Below are 17,538 nucleotides of genomic sequence, written 5' to 3'. Positions count from 1 at the left end.
GAGCTTGCAGGGATGGGGCAGGAACAGGAAAACAACTTGCTGGGACGGGACGGGAAAATGAGTTCCCTTGGGGACGGGGAAAAATTTGTCCTCATTTCATTCTCTATTTCAGAGTTCTGCCACGTGGTCCAGAACTCTCTCTAGTGTTCAACCACAATAAATAGTTAGCTAAGGAAAGTAAAGTAGTTCTGAGAATAGAAGGGATAAATGCATGAACATAATTATCAGCACCAGGGTGTCTAACACTTATCAGCAGTAATCTCATTTGTAGCAAGGTATAATGATAAATAATAGCACACAGCCATAGTTAGCAGTTAGCTGAAGGAGGTTATTAAAGGCAGGTTAAGGGCAATTAAAGTACTTTGGAAATTTATAAACCTAGGAAATTATTACTATTTCAGGCTCAAAACAAAATGATGATCTGCCTGTGCTAATAAATGTTTTGCAGGAGAGAACATGTGCTCTGCAATGAAATTCTGAATGGGCACAGAATGCACAGAGAAATGTCACATTGCCCTAACAAGAGATAAATAGGCCTGAGAACAACAGTGCCTGGGCAAGAGGGAGGACTGGCATTATCTTTTTCTGTGTTTGGATAATGATCTATTTATGCTCATTATATATATTTAAAGAAAAAGCATATGGTGTACTGTATATCAAATAAAAAGCACTAATATTTGTCTTTCTATTTTGTTGATTTTGATGTCACAGATAATCATCACATTTCTGACTTAGAGTCCAAGAAAGTTCCCATTGATTGTGTTGAATGCACTGTGATAGTTAGAGAAAGGGCTGACTCTAAGCTAACAAGTGTTTTGTGCAAAAACTTGAATTAATAGAAAGGGTTAGGATGAGGATAATGCAGGGACCATCGCAGAAGAGGCTGTGACACTGCCCACCATTCTACTTCAGCCTTGCACTTCCCCCTATCCAGTTTCCACCATTCACTATCCTCCCCCCTCCCCACCAATATATTCTGCCCTTTCTCACTTCCTCACCCGGTATTCTTCTCTTTCTATTTATAGCCCTCACCTCACCAACAATATCTATCACTCTCTCCCTCTCCAGGCTCCTAATGGCAGCAGCTCCTAACTCCAACAAAGTCTGCACTCCTCGTCCCTCCTTTATTAGCACCACAGGGACTCCTGAAGAATTCTTGCAAAAGTCTGGCTTCTACAGAGTCTGGTACATTATCCTTCTTTTTCCCCCATCCAATCTCTGACCAGTATCAGCATCCCTCTTCTTTCCCTCCTGACAGACCACAATGCCCACTGCCTAGCATTTCTCCTCTCCCCCCTCTGTACTTTTCCTTAACTGCCAGCCACCCAACATCCTCCTTTCTCTGTTCCCCTTAAACACCATCCACCCTCTGCCCAACACCAGCAATCCATCCTTTCTTTTTGCCAATCTGCAGATACTAACCCTCAGTACCCAGCATGCCACCTAGAATCTTCCACTTTTATCCTTCCTTTCCAGTTCAGCCCAAGCATTTCCTTCCCTCTTTCTACCTACCTACCATCCCAGAATTCCCAGCATCCTCATCTGTCTGTCTCTCTCTCTCAGCCTTCATTGCACAGAAGTTCTTGCTTTCTTTCTCTCTCTCCTCCACCCAGCATCCTCTCTTTAAACCTGCCCGCCCATGGTGCTTTTAAGAAAATAGTCTGTTAAACAAAATCATGATTCCCCCCCCCAGGTTTAAGGGTCACATATAGATGAAACACTGAGAAGTGGAGCCCAGTCACAAAGACAAATATAAAATACAAAGACCAACTGTGAGGGGTACAAAAATATTGTATTAGACAGTCATCAAATCAAATAAACCATAAAAAGAATCATAGAAGTATACTTTAATAAACATATAAATGATACATATGGTACATAAATTAAAATCACAACATTAGAAGCTTTAACATAAGCAAAGCTAAACACATGCCAAGACACTACAGAATAAAAACCAAGGCATTTAGGAGCCCTTTTACTAAAGTGCTAGTAAATACAGAATTTTACCACATGCTATACCCAGATTTAGCATGGCAGTTCAAGGAAGTGCCTCAATTTTAATTACAGATGGTACACAGCAATGGAGGGGAAGGGGAGAGAGAGGGAATGAGATGGTGCACAGCGATGGGTGGAGAAGGGAAGCAAGAGAGGGAGGAAGAAATACTGTTTATGGATAGATAGGAATAGGGGAGAAAAAAAGGGAGGAGATGGTACACATGGATAGAGGTAAAGGGAAGGGAAGACATGCAAAATTAGATTTTTAAAAGAAAGTAGAAAAATGGAATAAATTGGAATGTTAAAAGCTAATGCCAAAGATGTATGTAGAACTCCGTTAGAAAGGTATACAGGGACTCAATATAAATACCAGTCAGAAAAGGAATTATATTGATGAATGAGAGACTGACTGTGATAGTATTAAATACCAGTGGGGAGAGAGCAAATGACTCCTAAAAACGCTCAGAAAAGTGAAACTTTGAAAGGGAGGTGGATACTTCCCCTTGAGGCAAGAGTTTACCGTCCAATCATTGCATTTGCTTTGTAGAACATCACTTTCTGACCACTGGTAAAAACTAGTATTGTTTGAATAAACTCTGTTAAATTGACTAAAAAGTTCAAAACAATTATGCACAACTCTTGCTTGGAACGATGATACCATGCACTTATCTGTACCAACTTTAAAGTTTGTAGTTGTAAGGGCTCTTTGGGGGTTTCAACGCGGCCCCGTTTCGAAAATTCTGCTTCAGGAGACCCAATGCTACAATGCTACACACTGTTAAACGTATCTGTCCAAGAGGTGATCGTTTGGTCGTCTGGAATTTTTGAAGTTTTACAAACGATCACCTCTTGGACAGATACGTTTAACAGTGTGTAGCATTGTAGCATTGGGTCTCCTGAAGCAGAATTTTCGAAACGGGGCCGCGTTGAGACCCCCAAAGAGCCCTTACAACTACAAACTTTAAAGTTGGTACAGATAAGTGCATGGTATCATCGTTCCAAGCAAGAGTTGTGCATAATTGTTTTGAACTTTTTAGTCAATTTAACAGAGTTTATTCAAACAATACTAGTTTTTACCAGTGGTCAGAAAGTGATGTTCTACAAAGCAAATGCAATGATTGGACAGTAAACTCTTGCCTCAAGGGGAGGTATCCACCTCCCTTTCAGAGTTTCACTTTTCTGAGCGTTTTTAGGAGTCATTTGCTCTCTCCCCACTGGTATTTAATACTATCACAGTCAGTCTCTCATTCATCAAAAGATGTATGTAGGACAGAGAGTGAAGGAGAAAAAACAGCAAATGGATAAGAAGGCCCTTGAAACACAATTAAGAACAGACAGGAAGTGCAATCATACAGGGAAAAGAGAATTAGAGAAATAAAATCACCAAAGGTAGTGCCTCCTGTGTATAGTAGGGAAAATGATTTTATTTTCAATTTAGTGATTGAAATATGGAAGTTTTGAGAATTAATTTATATCTGCTGCCTATATTTTGCACTGTTCATGAAGAAATTAATTTCTATTTCTCTGGTATTCTACTGCATGTAAAGTCTGGGATCTTAGGGTTTCATTTCTGTATATTGGTACCCCCCCCCCCCTCCTTTTATGAAGCAGCGTTACGCGTTGTTTGTTGTTTTAAATCACAGGCCTTGGCGGTAAAAGCTGACACTTATAGGAATTCTATGAGCATTTACCACCGCGGCCTGCAATAAAAACCCTAACGTGGCTTTCATAAGAGGGGGGGGGGGTCCTGTTTGCATATGGGTTATCTGTGTTCTGCGTGTGTGACCAAAGCCAGGTGTTCCGGTAGATAGGAATGAACATTGAGAAGCTTATTGGAATCATGGTCCCAAGTAGGAAGATAATTGTCGGCTCTTCTTCAACCCTTTTGGACCCCAAACACCCCTCACTTAAAAATTAGCGAAGATCATTGGGCCAAATTATTAATCTTCACTTTCGCAAACAGAAATATCACCTGAAAAACGCCAGATAGAACACAGGCACCCACGAGTGGAGTGTATGCACGCGCCTCGGGCTTTTAACCAGGCAGGAGCCATGCTCTACCAAAGGCTTGGGCGTGGGGCTACTTCGGATCGAGGTTTGGAACGCATGGCGCTGTTACGATCGCGCAGCCGCGCGCGTGCGCTGAGCTGTTCTCAAAGCGTCTTGGGGGCGGTCACATGACGAGCGACAGCTGAGCGGTGAAAGGAGAAGACGAGCGGTCATGGAGCCAGTGGGGAAGGAGACCCTGAACGCTGCCTTACCGCCGCAGGACTTACGATCGTAAGCGCTTCTGTCCTACGCTGCACCCCCCCCCTTTCCTCCTCGTAGTCAGTGAGCGGCTGCCCCTTCTCCCTGTTGCTCTCTCTTATCATTCCCGATCCCTTATTTGAAGTCGAGGCCTGCAGAGCCCGGAGTGGGGGGAGGGAGGACTCTGTGATTTTCTGGGTTGTTTTCCTGTAGTGTCGTGTAGAGAGTGACACGGTGATAGACTTTATCACTGGTCCCGTCCCCGCGAATAACCGCGGGAAAAGCGTCTAATCTCAACCTCAGTCCTTCTACACCAGCATTCTTCAATGCAAGGTTTGAGGGTCAGTGGTTGGGCTCTTCATGCTCTGATTCTTCAAGAATGACATGGGGATGGTTTCCCGCGGGGACGGTGATGAATTCTGTCACCTTGTCATTCTCTATTTGTCATTCTGTCTGCTGCTCACTATAGGGCCTGGAAGTTGCGAGGGTCAAAGAGTGTGTGTGCGCGCATGCGTGTTATCACAGTGTGGGTGAGCTGAAACCACGTGTTCTGGATCTCTTTTCATGTAGCTATTAAAAAAGTAAATAAAATATGCCTATGCTTGACTACCTGAATCCCTCCTTCCTCCTCATTTTTATTTTGTTTTGCTAGGCCTTTTGTTGGGAGGCAAAGCAACGTAGCATCAGTATGATTAAAATTCTCAGACCTAAACATCTACCTCAGTGTCCCGCAAACTTTCTCGAGCCGCGACACTAAATGTAGTGACTGTGGCTCGAGGCATCCAGAAGTGCATGGGCATTGCCATGATGACATCATTCGTGTGCGCGAAGGCCCTCCAGATGGGCCCCAAGTCGCCAGAATGAGGTGCCAGCAGGGAAGAGGGCCAGAAAGAAGAAGAGCCACTGTCGCCAACTGATTTTCTACAGGACGTGTCTCTCGCCACGAGAGGCATGTCCTGTAGGCAGTCGCCGGCACCGCTCCTCTTCCCCAGTGTGCCACGGCACACCTGAAATTTCAGGAGGCACACTAGTGTGCCGCGGCACACAGATTGCGAAAACACTGATCTAGATAATATAATAGATTAACTAATTATGAATGAGTTGATGTAATAGTGGTGGTCATTTCAAAGTTCAGAACGCCAAGAAGTCAAGGAAACTGTTCATTTTGGGAAGTCCAAGGAGGACTTGCAGAACAGAAGTATTCTTATGCTCACTGGGGTTGGATGCACTAGATTTCTTTTTAGGCTTCTTTGGATAATTTTTCTTAAACAAACGAATTGTAATACTGCGAGATTAAACATCAACTACTACTTATCACTTATATAGCGCTGAAAGGTCTAGAACCTTTGGTTGAGACTATAATAAATGTTTCTTTTGGTGTTATATGCACAGACAAAAACAAAAAAGATAAAGTAAATAAGAAGAACTTAATGTTTGAGTAGCAATAATTTATTAAATCAAGTAAATTGACAAAGAAAGTCTTTTAGTATATATGAAAGATACCCATGCCACAATTCCTTGTATGGATGATACCATTATGATCCTTGGAGTGGCAATTCTGAGATTCTTTCCTTCATTAATTAAATAATTATCTCCAGTTGATTAACCTTGTGTGGATCTCATTATTTTTGGTTAATCTTTTTCACTGTACTGACTGGATGGTCCATTTGGCCTTTATCTGCCATCATGTTTCTATGATATTTGCATTGTTTGACTGAAAGCAAGAAGGAGGAACAAGCCTGGTGCATGTGCACAAGAGTTTCATGGTAAGCAGAACTCTTGTATGCATGTGCCAGGCAAACTGGAAGCAAAGCACACATTGGCACTGTTCTGCACCTTTAAATATAAGTGTTTAAATTTTGTTTTCACCTGAAAAGCTTATATTTAAGTGCAAGAAACAGGTGTCAATGTGTGCTTTTGGACTTGCTTTGTCTTGCACAAATTTATCTCTCTCTACCAGCACTTAGGGGCTTGTATGACCTTCTTCTTCCAAATTAAATGCAGACTGGCAAATTTTAAAGAAAAGAGTGGGAAATCCTTTTTTTAAACACTCCAGTGCTGGCTCTGAGCTGGTGTCAGCAGTAAGGGCGGCTTTGTTTTGTATGTAGTTCTCTGAGCAATAGGAGGGACTAGGAAATGATCTCATTAACATTATTTGACTACATTTAAATACTATGGGGCTCTTAATCAAAACAAAAAAAGTCTAAAAAGTGCCTAAATGGGTACTTGGACGATCAAAAAGCCAGATCGTCCAAGTACCCAAAACCAAAGCATATTGCGAAAAGAGGCATATTTAGAGGCGGGAAAAGGGTTGGAGGTGAAGGACTGGCTCCTCCTTCGCCTAAAAGCTCTTGTGTTGGGCGTTTGGGAGTTAGGCTTTTTTTAGGTTGATTATATGTTGTTAGTGTAGACTTAGTAGTGGTCTGGGCGTTTAAACAGCTGAACGTAGAGGCAAGCCATTATAAAAACACGCGGAGGCCCCGCCAGGTGTACCCTGGCATAGTATTAGTCCCCATACTCTAAGCTTCTCATAAGGGATGCGCATCTAGCTTAACCTTACCTATGTTACCTTAAGCCACTCATAAGGAGATGTACATCTAACTTACCTTTAAACCCTGGAACGGTGGATTCCGCAATTATCTCCTCCGGGAGAGCATTCCAGGTGTCCACCACTCGTTGCGTGAAGCAGAACTTCCTGATATCTGTCCTGAACCTGTCCCCCCTTAGCTTCAGTCCATGTCCTCTTGTCCATGTCACATTAGACATTGTAAATATTTTTTATCGTGCTCTATTTGGTCGATTCCTTTCAGTATCTTGAAAGTCTCGATTATATCCCCTCACAGTCTTCTCTTCTCAAGGGAGAACAATCCCAGTCTCTTAAGTCGTTCCTCATATTCCAAGTTCTCCATGTCCTTTATTAGCTTCGTTGCTCGTCTCTGCACCCTCTCAAGTACTTTTTAAGTCCTTTTTTAGGTATGGAGACCAGTGCTGGACGCAGTATTCCAAGTGTGGTCTGACCATCGCTCTATATAGCAGTAGTATTACTTTCTCCGATCTACTCGTGATTCCCTTCTTTATCATGCCTAGCATTCTATTTGCCTTATTCTCTGCCACCGCGCATTGCACCGACAGCTTCAGGGTCCTATCGATTAATACGCCAAGGTCCCTTTCCTTTCGGTTTTTCCTAGAGTTGCACCCGACATACTGTACTTGTATTCCTTATTTTTTCTGCCTAAGTGCATAACTTTGCATTTTTCCACATTAAACTTCATCTTCCATTTATCTGCCCAATTTTCCAATCGACTCAAGTCGCTCTAGAGTTCCTCACTCTCCTTGCCCGGCATAGCTTTGTGTCATCTGCGAACTTGATGAGCTCACTAGATGTTCCATCCTCCAGGTCATTTATGAAAATATTAAATAAGATGGGCCCAAGTACCGAGCCCTAGGGCACACCGCTAGTCCCAGTCTCCCAGTCTGAGAATTTCCCATCAAATAACATAGAGCCAAATTAGTTTTAAAACACTTTTATTATTGCTCCTATGAGGCATTCCTTATTGGTTAAATTGGAATAAATTACCCGAGTTTGTCCATCAAGCCCCTTCCCTTGTTTAAAAGCAGACTGGAAACCCACCTTTTCGATATAGCTTTCAATTCTTAACCCTGCTCCTCTGCCCACCAACCCAGTCAGCTGATTAACTGTATTCATGACATCCTGTTTATCTGTCTTGCCTCTTTAGATTGTAAGCTCTTTCGAGCAGGGACTGTCTTCTTTGTGACTCTGTACAGCGCTGCGTAAGTCTGATAGTGCTATAGAAATAATTCATTGTAATAGTACCATATATACTCGAATATAGGATGAGATTTTGGGGCCAAAAAAATGGGGGTCTCGTCCTATATTTGGGTCATCACCCAAACCCCCCCCACCCCCTCCCAGACTTCATGCAGGCTTTTGGTAGGCTGGAACAGGTGGGATCCCTCTTGTCTCCCATTCCGGCCACCTAACAATTTTTTTTAACTCCCCCCTCTCCCGCCTGTGCCCACCCGCGTGTACTTTTTTTGCAGGTTTTAATCCCTGGTGGTCCAGCGGTGCCGCTCTCTAATTGGCTTCCGCCAGTTCTCGCGGGACGAGAACTGGTGGCAGCCAATCGGAGAGTGGCGCAGGGCCAAGCAGGGAGCACGAATAACTTGGTCCTGTGGGGTGCGCCGTGAGATCGGAGGCAGGGGCTCGGCACAGGGCAGGAACGTGGAAAGATTGCTCCTGACCCATACTGCTGGACCACCAGGGATTAAAACCTGCATAAAAGGTATGTGTGGGTGGGCAGACAGGTGTGGGAGGGGGGAGTTAAAAAAAATTATTAGGTGGCCGGGATGGGAGATGAGAGGGATCCCTCTTGTCCCGGCCTACCACTAGAGGGGTTACAGGGTAGGAAGGTGGAACAGGCTGCAGAGCTTGGCAGGGAGTGAGGGGGGGCTGGCTGCATAGCCTGGTAGGGCAGGGAAGGAAGGGAGCTAGGTGAAGAGCCTGGTAGGGAAGGAGGCTGGGTGCAGAGCCTTGGAGAGCCTGGTGGGAAGGGGGCTGGGTGCAGAACATGGCAGGGAGGAGGGCTGAATGCAGACCCTGGCAGGGAAGGGCGTGAGGGAAGGGACACTGGGTGCAGATCCTGGCAGGGCATGACACTTGAATATTAAGCCCCCGTCTTATATTCGAGTCAACTATAGTGTGAAGAGTTTCAGTCTTTGGGAAGCAGAGCTGAGATTGTGATGTCATAATGCCTCATTCCACCAGTAAGAGCCACCTCATCAGTGATGTCACAATGGCTTGGTTGTCCTGTACTCCTCTGTGCTCTCCAACCCAGCCAGCAGATTAACCGTTCCCCTTAACTGTGTCTATGACATCCTGTTTGTCTGTCTTGCCTGTTTAGATTGTAAGCTCTTTTGAGCAGGGACTGGTTTCTTACTCTTTGTGACTCTGTACAGCACTGTATGCGTCTGGTAGCGCTATAGAAATAATTAGTAGTACATGTCTGTCCTTTTAGAAGGTGGAAATGGCTATAATACAGGATGTAGCTATTTCTGTACCATTGTAGAAGAGCCAATAGGTGTCACATTAAGGGTACGTCTTTGAGGAAGCACTTTTCTGACCACTCACTGCATTGAAAATCTTGCTTTTCTACATTTCCCCAGATGATGTTGTAACTGGCTCTTTAGCTTAAAAAGTAGAAACCCGTGCCAGGAAAAGAATACAGATTTGATTTGATTTGCCTACAGCACTTGATATATTGCAGTTCCATAATAGTTATATTCCTTCACTTAATATAGTCAAATCAGTTTACAAAATAAAAACAGCAGACAGTCCTTGATGCCTTCCTTGGTTATTGGCACAAGCTACTTAAGAACTTTCTCTTCCAGATGTTGAACACATATTAAAATGAGTCATTCTGCATTATCCCCTCTCTGGCAAGATTAGAAAGGTATACTCCAGAGGTATTCTTTACAACTAGTGTTTTAGCCCGTTACATTCGTTACAGTAACGGATGCTAGAATAGCCCCACCTATACCCTGACCCTGACTCCGACCCCACCCATGCCCTGCCTCTATCATGCCCAGACCCTGCCTCCCACTGATCCCAGTCCCACCACCTCACCTTTCACCTTTCCTTTGTACCCTTTTGGCCTTCATAGATCCTCCATTGCATTTATCACCTGACAGGGTCTTTACTTACCCGAGGCAGCAGCAGCGGTCCTGACATACCAACCTTTCCTCCCTCAGTGCCCCAAAGCAGCAGTGGTCCTACCATTTCCATCTCTCCCTTTCCCCCTTTCACACCCTCTACCATCTCTCTCTGACCCTGTTTCACCCCTTTTGCCATCTTTCCCTTTCCTGTCCCCCTCTGTTCTTCCCCAAGGCCATCTCTCTCTCCTGCCCCCTCCACACTCCCTGAAGTCTATCTCTCCCTATCCCCTACCATCTCTCCTGGTCCCCCTAGTAGCCCCTCTGTCCTTCTCATCCATCTGTCTCTCCTTTCCTCACTTGAGTCCAACATCTCTCCCTTCTCCCACTCCCTCCCCCGAATCCATCACCTCCTGCCTCTCCTCCAGCCAGGCTTCAGCCATCTACATTGGCTCCGGGCTCGGCCGCCGCGGCTGACATCCGCCTCGGGGGAGAGAGAGAGAGAGATATTCTCATGTGCGCCGGGGAGGGGGCCACGACGGCGGCGAAGTTACAGTGAGGGAGGGAGTAGAAGCGCGCATGCGCACTCTTGCCCGCGGGGCCCTACAGCTCATGGAAAACGGAACACCATGGTGGGAGTGTGCATGCGCGCTTAGGGTTTTATTATCTTAGATGTTCTTCATATATTACTTTTGCAGTAAGTCTTTTTGTTCTAACAAAGCGTAAAACATGTCTCCTACTGGGGCACTTTCATCTCTGGCTCTGCCCCTTCCTCCGCCTTTTGCACTGTGAGGGCAGTGCACCTTTCAAAGGAACTGGACAGGGTTTTAGTAAAAGTAAATGACTCTCATTTAGGGAAATGATCATTGCTTTGACCTTTTGGTTTTTCAAAGTCAAATGGGCTATGTCTTACCTGTCCAGTGGATCTGTTTTGACATAAATAAAGCCAGTCGGAGTTCAGTTTGTAATAGGTAGAACCAGCTCTTGTTGGTATTTAAGATTACAGTAAATGCTTTTTTTTTGGTTCCTCATGAATGACTTTTTAGAATTCTAATACATATATCTATCTATCAAAATAATTTACAGACTGAAAAAAGAGAAAAAAAAATCAAGGCAGTCAATAAGGTCATTACAGACAGTTTAAAGCTCGAGTGTTACAGGGCCCTGAGACAAGATGAGATAAATTAGCAGTAAAGGAAGCACAAATGCTTTTTCCTAAGTTGAGAGGTATGATTTTAAAAAAGCTTTAGAAGGTCATTTCCTTTTATGGCTATATTAAATGGCATACTCCTTCCCTTTATCTCTGAGTGCCCTCTGATCATTTAATTTTTTTGCAGAGAGCTGAAAGCATGTTGGGGTTTTTTTTTTTCTAAATATATTTGAGTGGTGTCAGATAATATTACCTTACATCTTAATAGTAAAATTACTTCCTAGTTACTGTATGTCTGGTCTCTTTATTGTAAACTATCATTAGATGGGATTTGGTGGGATATAAAACACCAAGATAACAAATGATGCCTTCAACTCATAGGGGCAGGCACCCTCTCCCTCAGTTTTGCAAAAGCCCGGATGGAAAGCTGGGTCTTTAATGCGACCTTAAATTTCTGAAGACTACTCAGAGGAGTGGAAATCTGCTGTGAGCACGTGCAATGTTAGTCACTCCGGAACTAAAAACTGGTGGTTTGTAGCTGGTGCCTTAACTGTGTTCTTTATTAAAGTAACGGAGCAGATACAGTTCTTAATTTTTGCCCCAAAGAGATCTTTACCTGTGATAGTAAGTTGTGGTTTGCATGTCCCACTGAGATCCCATTAGGAATAGGTAATGATATAAAAAAAAAGCTGATTTTAGCTCAGAGGACCCAGAGATGTAGGAAGGAGGGTTCATAGACAACCCCGCGAAAGACAAAGGCGCGCACCGACAACTGAGCACAAGACGGAGGCGCGCGCCGAAGAAAATTACAGTTTTTAGGGGCTTCGATGGGGGTTTTTGTTGGGGAGCCCCCCCAGTTTACTTAATAGAGATCGCGCCGGCGTTGTGGGGCGTTTGGGGGCTTGTAAGCCTCCACATTTTACTGTAAACTTAACTTTTTCCCTAAAAACAGGGAAAAAGTGAAGTTTTCAGTAAAATGTGGGGGGTTACAACCCCCCACAACGTCCCCACAACGCGGCGCGATCTCTATTAAGTAAAGTGTGGGGGTTCCCCCCACGCCCCCCCCATCGGAGCCATAAAAACAGTAATTTTCTGCGGCACGCACCTCTGCGCTGCGCTCAATTGTCGCTTTTGACCTGACACCAGGAAGGAGTTCTTGTCCTTGAGGCCAAGAACTCTTGCTTTGGGAGCTACATTTCTTGTTAAATTTCCTGCAAAGTGTTATGTAACTTATCAAGGTAAGAATTTTCTTTTCTTTGAGCCTAAACAACTTTTGGAATTTATTGGATCAAAAGAAAGGTTGGTAACCATGTCTAGTGATATATGACCTGCCAGCTAGCTGTAATTCGGGAATCTAATGCCGTGACTTTAACTAATTTTCTTATTTCCATTTGGGAGTTTATTTCTTTTCTTGATCTTCATTTTTGTGGACTAAATAAGATATAATTAATGTTTCTTTATAAGTTTTATTGAATATAATTTCATCGTCTAAAAGCAATGCTTGTATTTAAAATTGAAAATCTTATAAATAATAATAAAAAAATAAATAAAAAAAAGCTGATACTTATTGGGTTCAGTGCGTGTTTTGATTAGTTTTTGGAGGCCAAACAGGACATTATGAACAAAGGATGATATCAAAATTTATAAGTAAAACTGTAAAAGCATTCTATTGACTTCAAGGAGAAAGTGGTGTATGTCAAGGGGGTGAGGAATGGATGGAGAACAGAGGGGAGAGATGGATGGGTGATCAGAAGGTGACAAAGCAGTAGAATTTAATGGTTTATGTGTGATAGGGAATGCAGATCTTTTGACGTCCTTCCTCATTAGTTGCAAAGTATCTTTTTGTATTGGGTTTATGAAGTTTTAATTGATATCACCTTTTATTTTCCAGTTTTTGTTTTTATGTGTGGTCTATCATTGTTAACACACTTACTTTATTAATAAGAATAGTGTGACCAGAACTTGGTCTCTAGGGTTCTTGTGGATCTGTTTGACAATTCTTTGCATGAGATAGGCACTACAACAGTGTTTGTGGTATGATAAAGAGCAATTGCTTTCTTAATTTATAGTCATCTTATTCTAGTGAGAGACATACCCTTAAATTAGATTGTTCACTGAATGTGTTTCTTGTTACAGTTGTTTTGAGTCCTGTTTGACATGGTGTGGGTTTTTTTTTGTTGTTGTTGTTCCAGGTCTGAAGGCTCGCTAGTATCCATTCTAAAGACGCTTCTCTTCTTCACAGCGTTAATGATCACGTTGCCCATTGGACTGTATTTCACTTCAAAGAGTTATGTGTTTGAAGGTAATTCATCGCTGTAAGGGAATAGGGTCTAGCCACCAGTCCTGTTACAGTTCTTCCTCTAACCCAAATACAAGAGTTGCGAAGAAAAGATCTCGATCACTCGGCAGTGGACTGTCCAGAATGCACTTTATTAATTAGCTCTTACAGGCTACAATAATCACCCAAAGCATTCAACCAAATTTCCACCACAAAACAGTCCTTCAGGTATCAAAAAAATATTCTATTAATTTTTTCAGAGCTTCAGCAGAACCACTTAGCACTCAAACCATCTCATCGCGCTAAGCTTTACGCTCCCCATTCATTAGCTTATTTATGTGCATTTATAATATTGACTATTTAAATTCATTCTTCTTTAAATTTTTATGAATAAATTAACTTATCTTTAAATAGTCATGTCCATTAGCCAGGGGGAATAATCCGACATGTTTCACCAATGTTAGGCTTTATCAAGGATCCCCCAAGGGCTGATGGTGTCAAGGCACGAAAAAGGGGATCCTTGATAAAGCTTAATTTTGGCCTAATAATATATTTTCAATATATTTTTTGATTAGCTTTCAAAGGTAACCCTTCTTCAGATCAGATTTCTCTTCTGAAGAACAGTTATCTTTGAAAGCTAATCAAAAAATTATTATTAAGTTTGGCCAATAAAAATGCTATAATCTTAATTCCAGAGATAAATGGCAAATTTTTTTATATATACTTTCATGTGAAGTGTTTCTAATCAAAGGCCATATCTAATCTTCACATTCAAAGATTATATTAATGATCAACAGAGTTTCCTGATCAACACCTTAGCTCACTTCTTAAAAGTTTCAAAACACTTTGCACCCCTTCTGGAGTAATATCTTCACTTCTTGAGGTGAAGAGGAATAGACCTCAGGGCTATATCCACACTTGTTCAGAATTGTTACGGTGTAGAATTCAAAGTAGCTGGCCTCCTCAATGGTCATATTCCAACCACCATCCTATTTAATTTAATTTTTATAAATAATTTTTATTTCCATCTTTTTTTAAAACTTTTCAATTGTTTTCAATCAAGTTAATTAGTTTTTTAACTTAGCTTAAGAGAGTAGCTGAACAGGGCACCCAAATACAACAAATTTCTTATAATCTAATCTAATCTAATCCTTAGGTTTGTATACCGCATCATCTCCACGTTCGTAGAGCTCGACGCGGTTTACAGTAGGAGAAATAGGAAGGAACTACAACAGAGGGTTAGAGGTAGAAGTGTGAAAAAAATTTAGAGGACTTGGAATGCCAAGATATAAGAGTTTCCTTGATTCCTAAGTTGGAGGGAGACTTACATTTTTTGAGAAAAGCCAGGTTTTCAGATGTTTGCGGAAAACTTGGAGAGAGCTCAAGTTCCGAAGAGGGGAGGTAAGGTTGTTCCAGAGCTCAGTGATTTTGAAGTGGAGGGAGGTCCCTAGCTTTCCTGTGTGGGAAATGCCTTTTAGCGAGGGGAAGGATAGTTTTAATTTGTGGGAGGATCTGGTGGTATTAGGGTTTGAGGAATTCCAAGAAAGAGGGATAAAGGGAGGGAGGATACCATATAGGATTTTGAAAGTTAAACAGATTTAATCAGATTTATGTTTAGCTGTCACTGACAAAGTTGACCTAGTGTTAATTATATTCTGAGTATCTTCTGAGAATGCTGTTAAATCATGTAGTTGCAAGATTACCATATACGTGAATATAAGTCGATCTGAATATAAATTGTGACCCCATTTTTCCCCTCAAAAGGAGGAAAAATGGTTGACTCAAATATAAGACAGGGGCTTAATATTCAAGTGCCCTGCCTTGTCAGGCTCTGCACCCAGCCCCCCTCACTCCTTGCCAGGCTCTGAACCCTGTCCCACCCTCCCTCCCTCACTGCCCTGTACCATTTACCTCTCTCCAGATGCCTTGCAAGCCTCCACCGGGCCTGCCGCGGGATCCAGTGGTCCAACAGTGGGCTGGGATATGAGGAATCCCTGTCTCCTGTCCCAACTGAATAAAAAAACCAACCCACGCATCCCCCCATTTCCCCGCGGCCTTGCAGTGGGCGGGATAGGAGGAATTCTTTCTGCCTCCTATGCTTGCTGAAATTGACAATCAAACCTCCCCCACGTACCTTTGAGGTCCCTGATAGCCAGCCAGTTCACAGACATTTTCCTGCTCCGTGCACCAGCTGGCTACCAGGGACCCAAAAGGTATGGGAAGGAGGTGTGATTGTAAATTTCGGAAGGCACAGGAGGCAGAAAGGAGTTATGGGGGGTGTGCGGGGAGGGGGGGAGGTTGGATCACTTATGTTCCAGTCTACCGCTGGACCACCGTGTCTTGCAGCAGGCCCTGTGGAGGCCTGTAATAGGTCCAGGAGGGGGATGGGTAGGCGATGGCCTGAATATAAGCTGAAACCCCCATTTTTGGGCCATTTTTTGGCCCCAAAATCTCAGCTTATATTCAAGTATATACGATATATAAAACAGAACTGGTGTAGCTTGAGTCTACTAAAAGATGACTATCCAATACTTTTACTTTGCAGGTACCTTTGGAATGTCCAACAGAGACAGCTATTTCTATGCTGCCATAGTGGCAGTGGTTGCAGTGCATGTGGTGTTGGCCATGTTTGTCTATGTAGCGTGGAACGAAGGATCTCGGCAGTGGCGTGAAGGCAAACAGGACTAACTTTAGATATTTGGATACAGATTTTACACAGATGGCAATGTAGCTCGTGAAGGTCATCTACTCCTCCTATGGAAGAAACTGTATGTTTCACCACGAAGGGTAATTTTTTAAACTGGACATTTCTATATCTGTTTTGACCCTTGCAGCTCAATCTGTTAGCTTGCTTAGTAAAATATCATTCTGTTGTGAGGTTTGTTTCCAGTTGCAGCTTCACTTGTGAGTTACCTATTTGAAGCTGCAAAGTAACTAAAGTTTGCTTTTAATGCTCTGTTTTTCTGCTGATTCATGGTGATTTTGAAAACGATTATTTTCCTGAAAAACTTATTATGCTGCAAATCTATATTGAAGACCTGAAAGTACCAGTGCATGACACGCAAGCAAAGGCAAGAGACTGAGCGAACATGTATGCGGCCTTTATGAAGACTGGCCAGAGATTCTTTGAAGCGATTAATATCCTGTTCCAAGAAGAACCACACCAGAATTCCAGCAGAGGGTCTTAAGGTTATTCAGAACTAGTAGAACAAATACCTGTACCAAGATGCTGTAAATCTGAACTGTGGAGTTGGTAGGCCTTCAGTTACCTTGGGTTCTAAACTCCTCCAGAATTTACATGCCATGCAGGATCAATACTTCCTTTCCCAGCCTTCCCCCCCCCAAAAAAAAAAAAAAAATCCTGTACATGACATCCCCTGCAGCCCTCACTCCCTCCTCTATTTCAGTTTTGCTCCTCTTGTCTTTATAAGTCTCATCTCCTGCACTTCTTCTATTTTCTCACCTCCCTGCCTCACTTGACATTTGTGCAGTTCTTGCTTTCTCCGTGAGATCTTTGGCTGCCTTTCAGATCTTACTAGGGATGAAACTGTTCCCTGCACCCCCAATCAGACTGAAGAAGCAGCCATCACCTCACAAGTTCTCTCCAACCCTGCTCTCCATAACAAAACTTATATTGGAATTTAACCACCCCCCCAAAAAAAAAAAAAAAAAAGCCCAAAAAACCCAAACCTCTGATATCCTCATGATTTCATAGTTCTAGAACAGTGGTGTTAAACTCGCGGCCCGCCAGGCACTATTTTGAGGCCCTTGATATATTACCATTGTTCTGGAACGTTTCCCGCCTCACTTCTGTAACCTCACGCAAGCGCTTTCCTGCATCTGAACGTGATTGTGAAGTGGAGTGGAGAGGACAATCGCGTACAGACGCAGGAAAGCACTTGAGTGAGGTTACAGCAGTGAGGCGAGCAACGTTCCAGAATGTAAGGCACAGGTGTCAAAGTCGGTCCTCGAGGGCCAGAATCCAGTCGGGTTTTCAGGATTTCCCCAATGAATCTGCATGAGATCTATTTGCATGCACTGCTTTCAATGCATATTCATTGGGGAAATCCTGAAAACCCGACTGGATTCCGGCCCTCGAGGAGGGACTTTGACACCCCTGATGTAAGGTAACCATTGGAGGCAGTGCAGCTTGTGCGTGTGTATATAATCTTGTGAACTCTTGCGAAATTCGGCACCT

The 17,538-nt window shown here is 43.1% G+C and overlaps 1 protein-coding gene across 1 annotated transcript; it reads left to right on the top strand.

Annotated features, from left to right (window-relative positions):
- Window positions 1-4,150: 4,150 nt before the first annotated feature.
- On the top strand, window positions 4,151-17,044 carry VMA21 (vacuolar ATPase assembly factor VMA21). Its single transcript, XM_033944221.1, has 3 exons — window positions 4,151-4,275; window positions 13,255-13,364; window positions 15,886-17,044. Exons 1-3 carry the CDS (start codon window positions 4,217-4,219, stop codon window positions 16,026-16,028), a joined length of 312 nt encoding a protein of 103 aa, XP_033800112.1. The 5' UTR covers window positions 4,151-4,216; the 3' UTR covers window positions 16,029-17,044.
- Window positions 17,045-17,538: the final 494 nt, after the last annotated feature.

Source organism: Geotrypetes seraphini, chromosome 5, assembly GCF_902459505.1.
Source record: "Geotrypetes seraphini chromosome 5, aGeoSer1.1, whole genome shotgun sequence".
NCBI classification, from domain to species: domain Eukaryota; kingdom Metazoa; phylum Chordata; class Amphibia; order Gymnophiona; family Dermophiidae; genus Geotrypetes; species Geotrypetes seraphini.
Note: the sequence above shows the minus strand (reverse complement) of the source record. Positions and strands in the feature narration are given on the sequence as shown.

Coding starts and splice junctions, on each gene's coding strand:
- VMA21 (XM_033944221.1), top strand. CDS start 4,217: ATGGAGCCAGTGGGGAAGGAGACCCTGAACGCTGCCTTACCGCCGCAG. Junction 4,276..13,254: donor CCGCCGCAGGACTTACGATC/GTAAGCGCTTCT, acceptor TTGTTGTTCCAG/GTCTGAAGGCTCGCTAGTAT. Junction 13,365..15,885: donor AAAGAGTTATGTGTTTGAAG/GTAATTCATCGC, acceptor TTTACTTTGCAG/GTACCTTTGGAATGTCCAAC.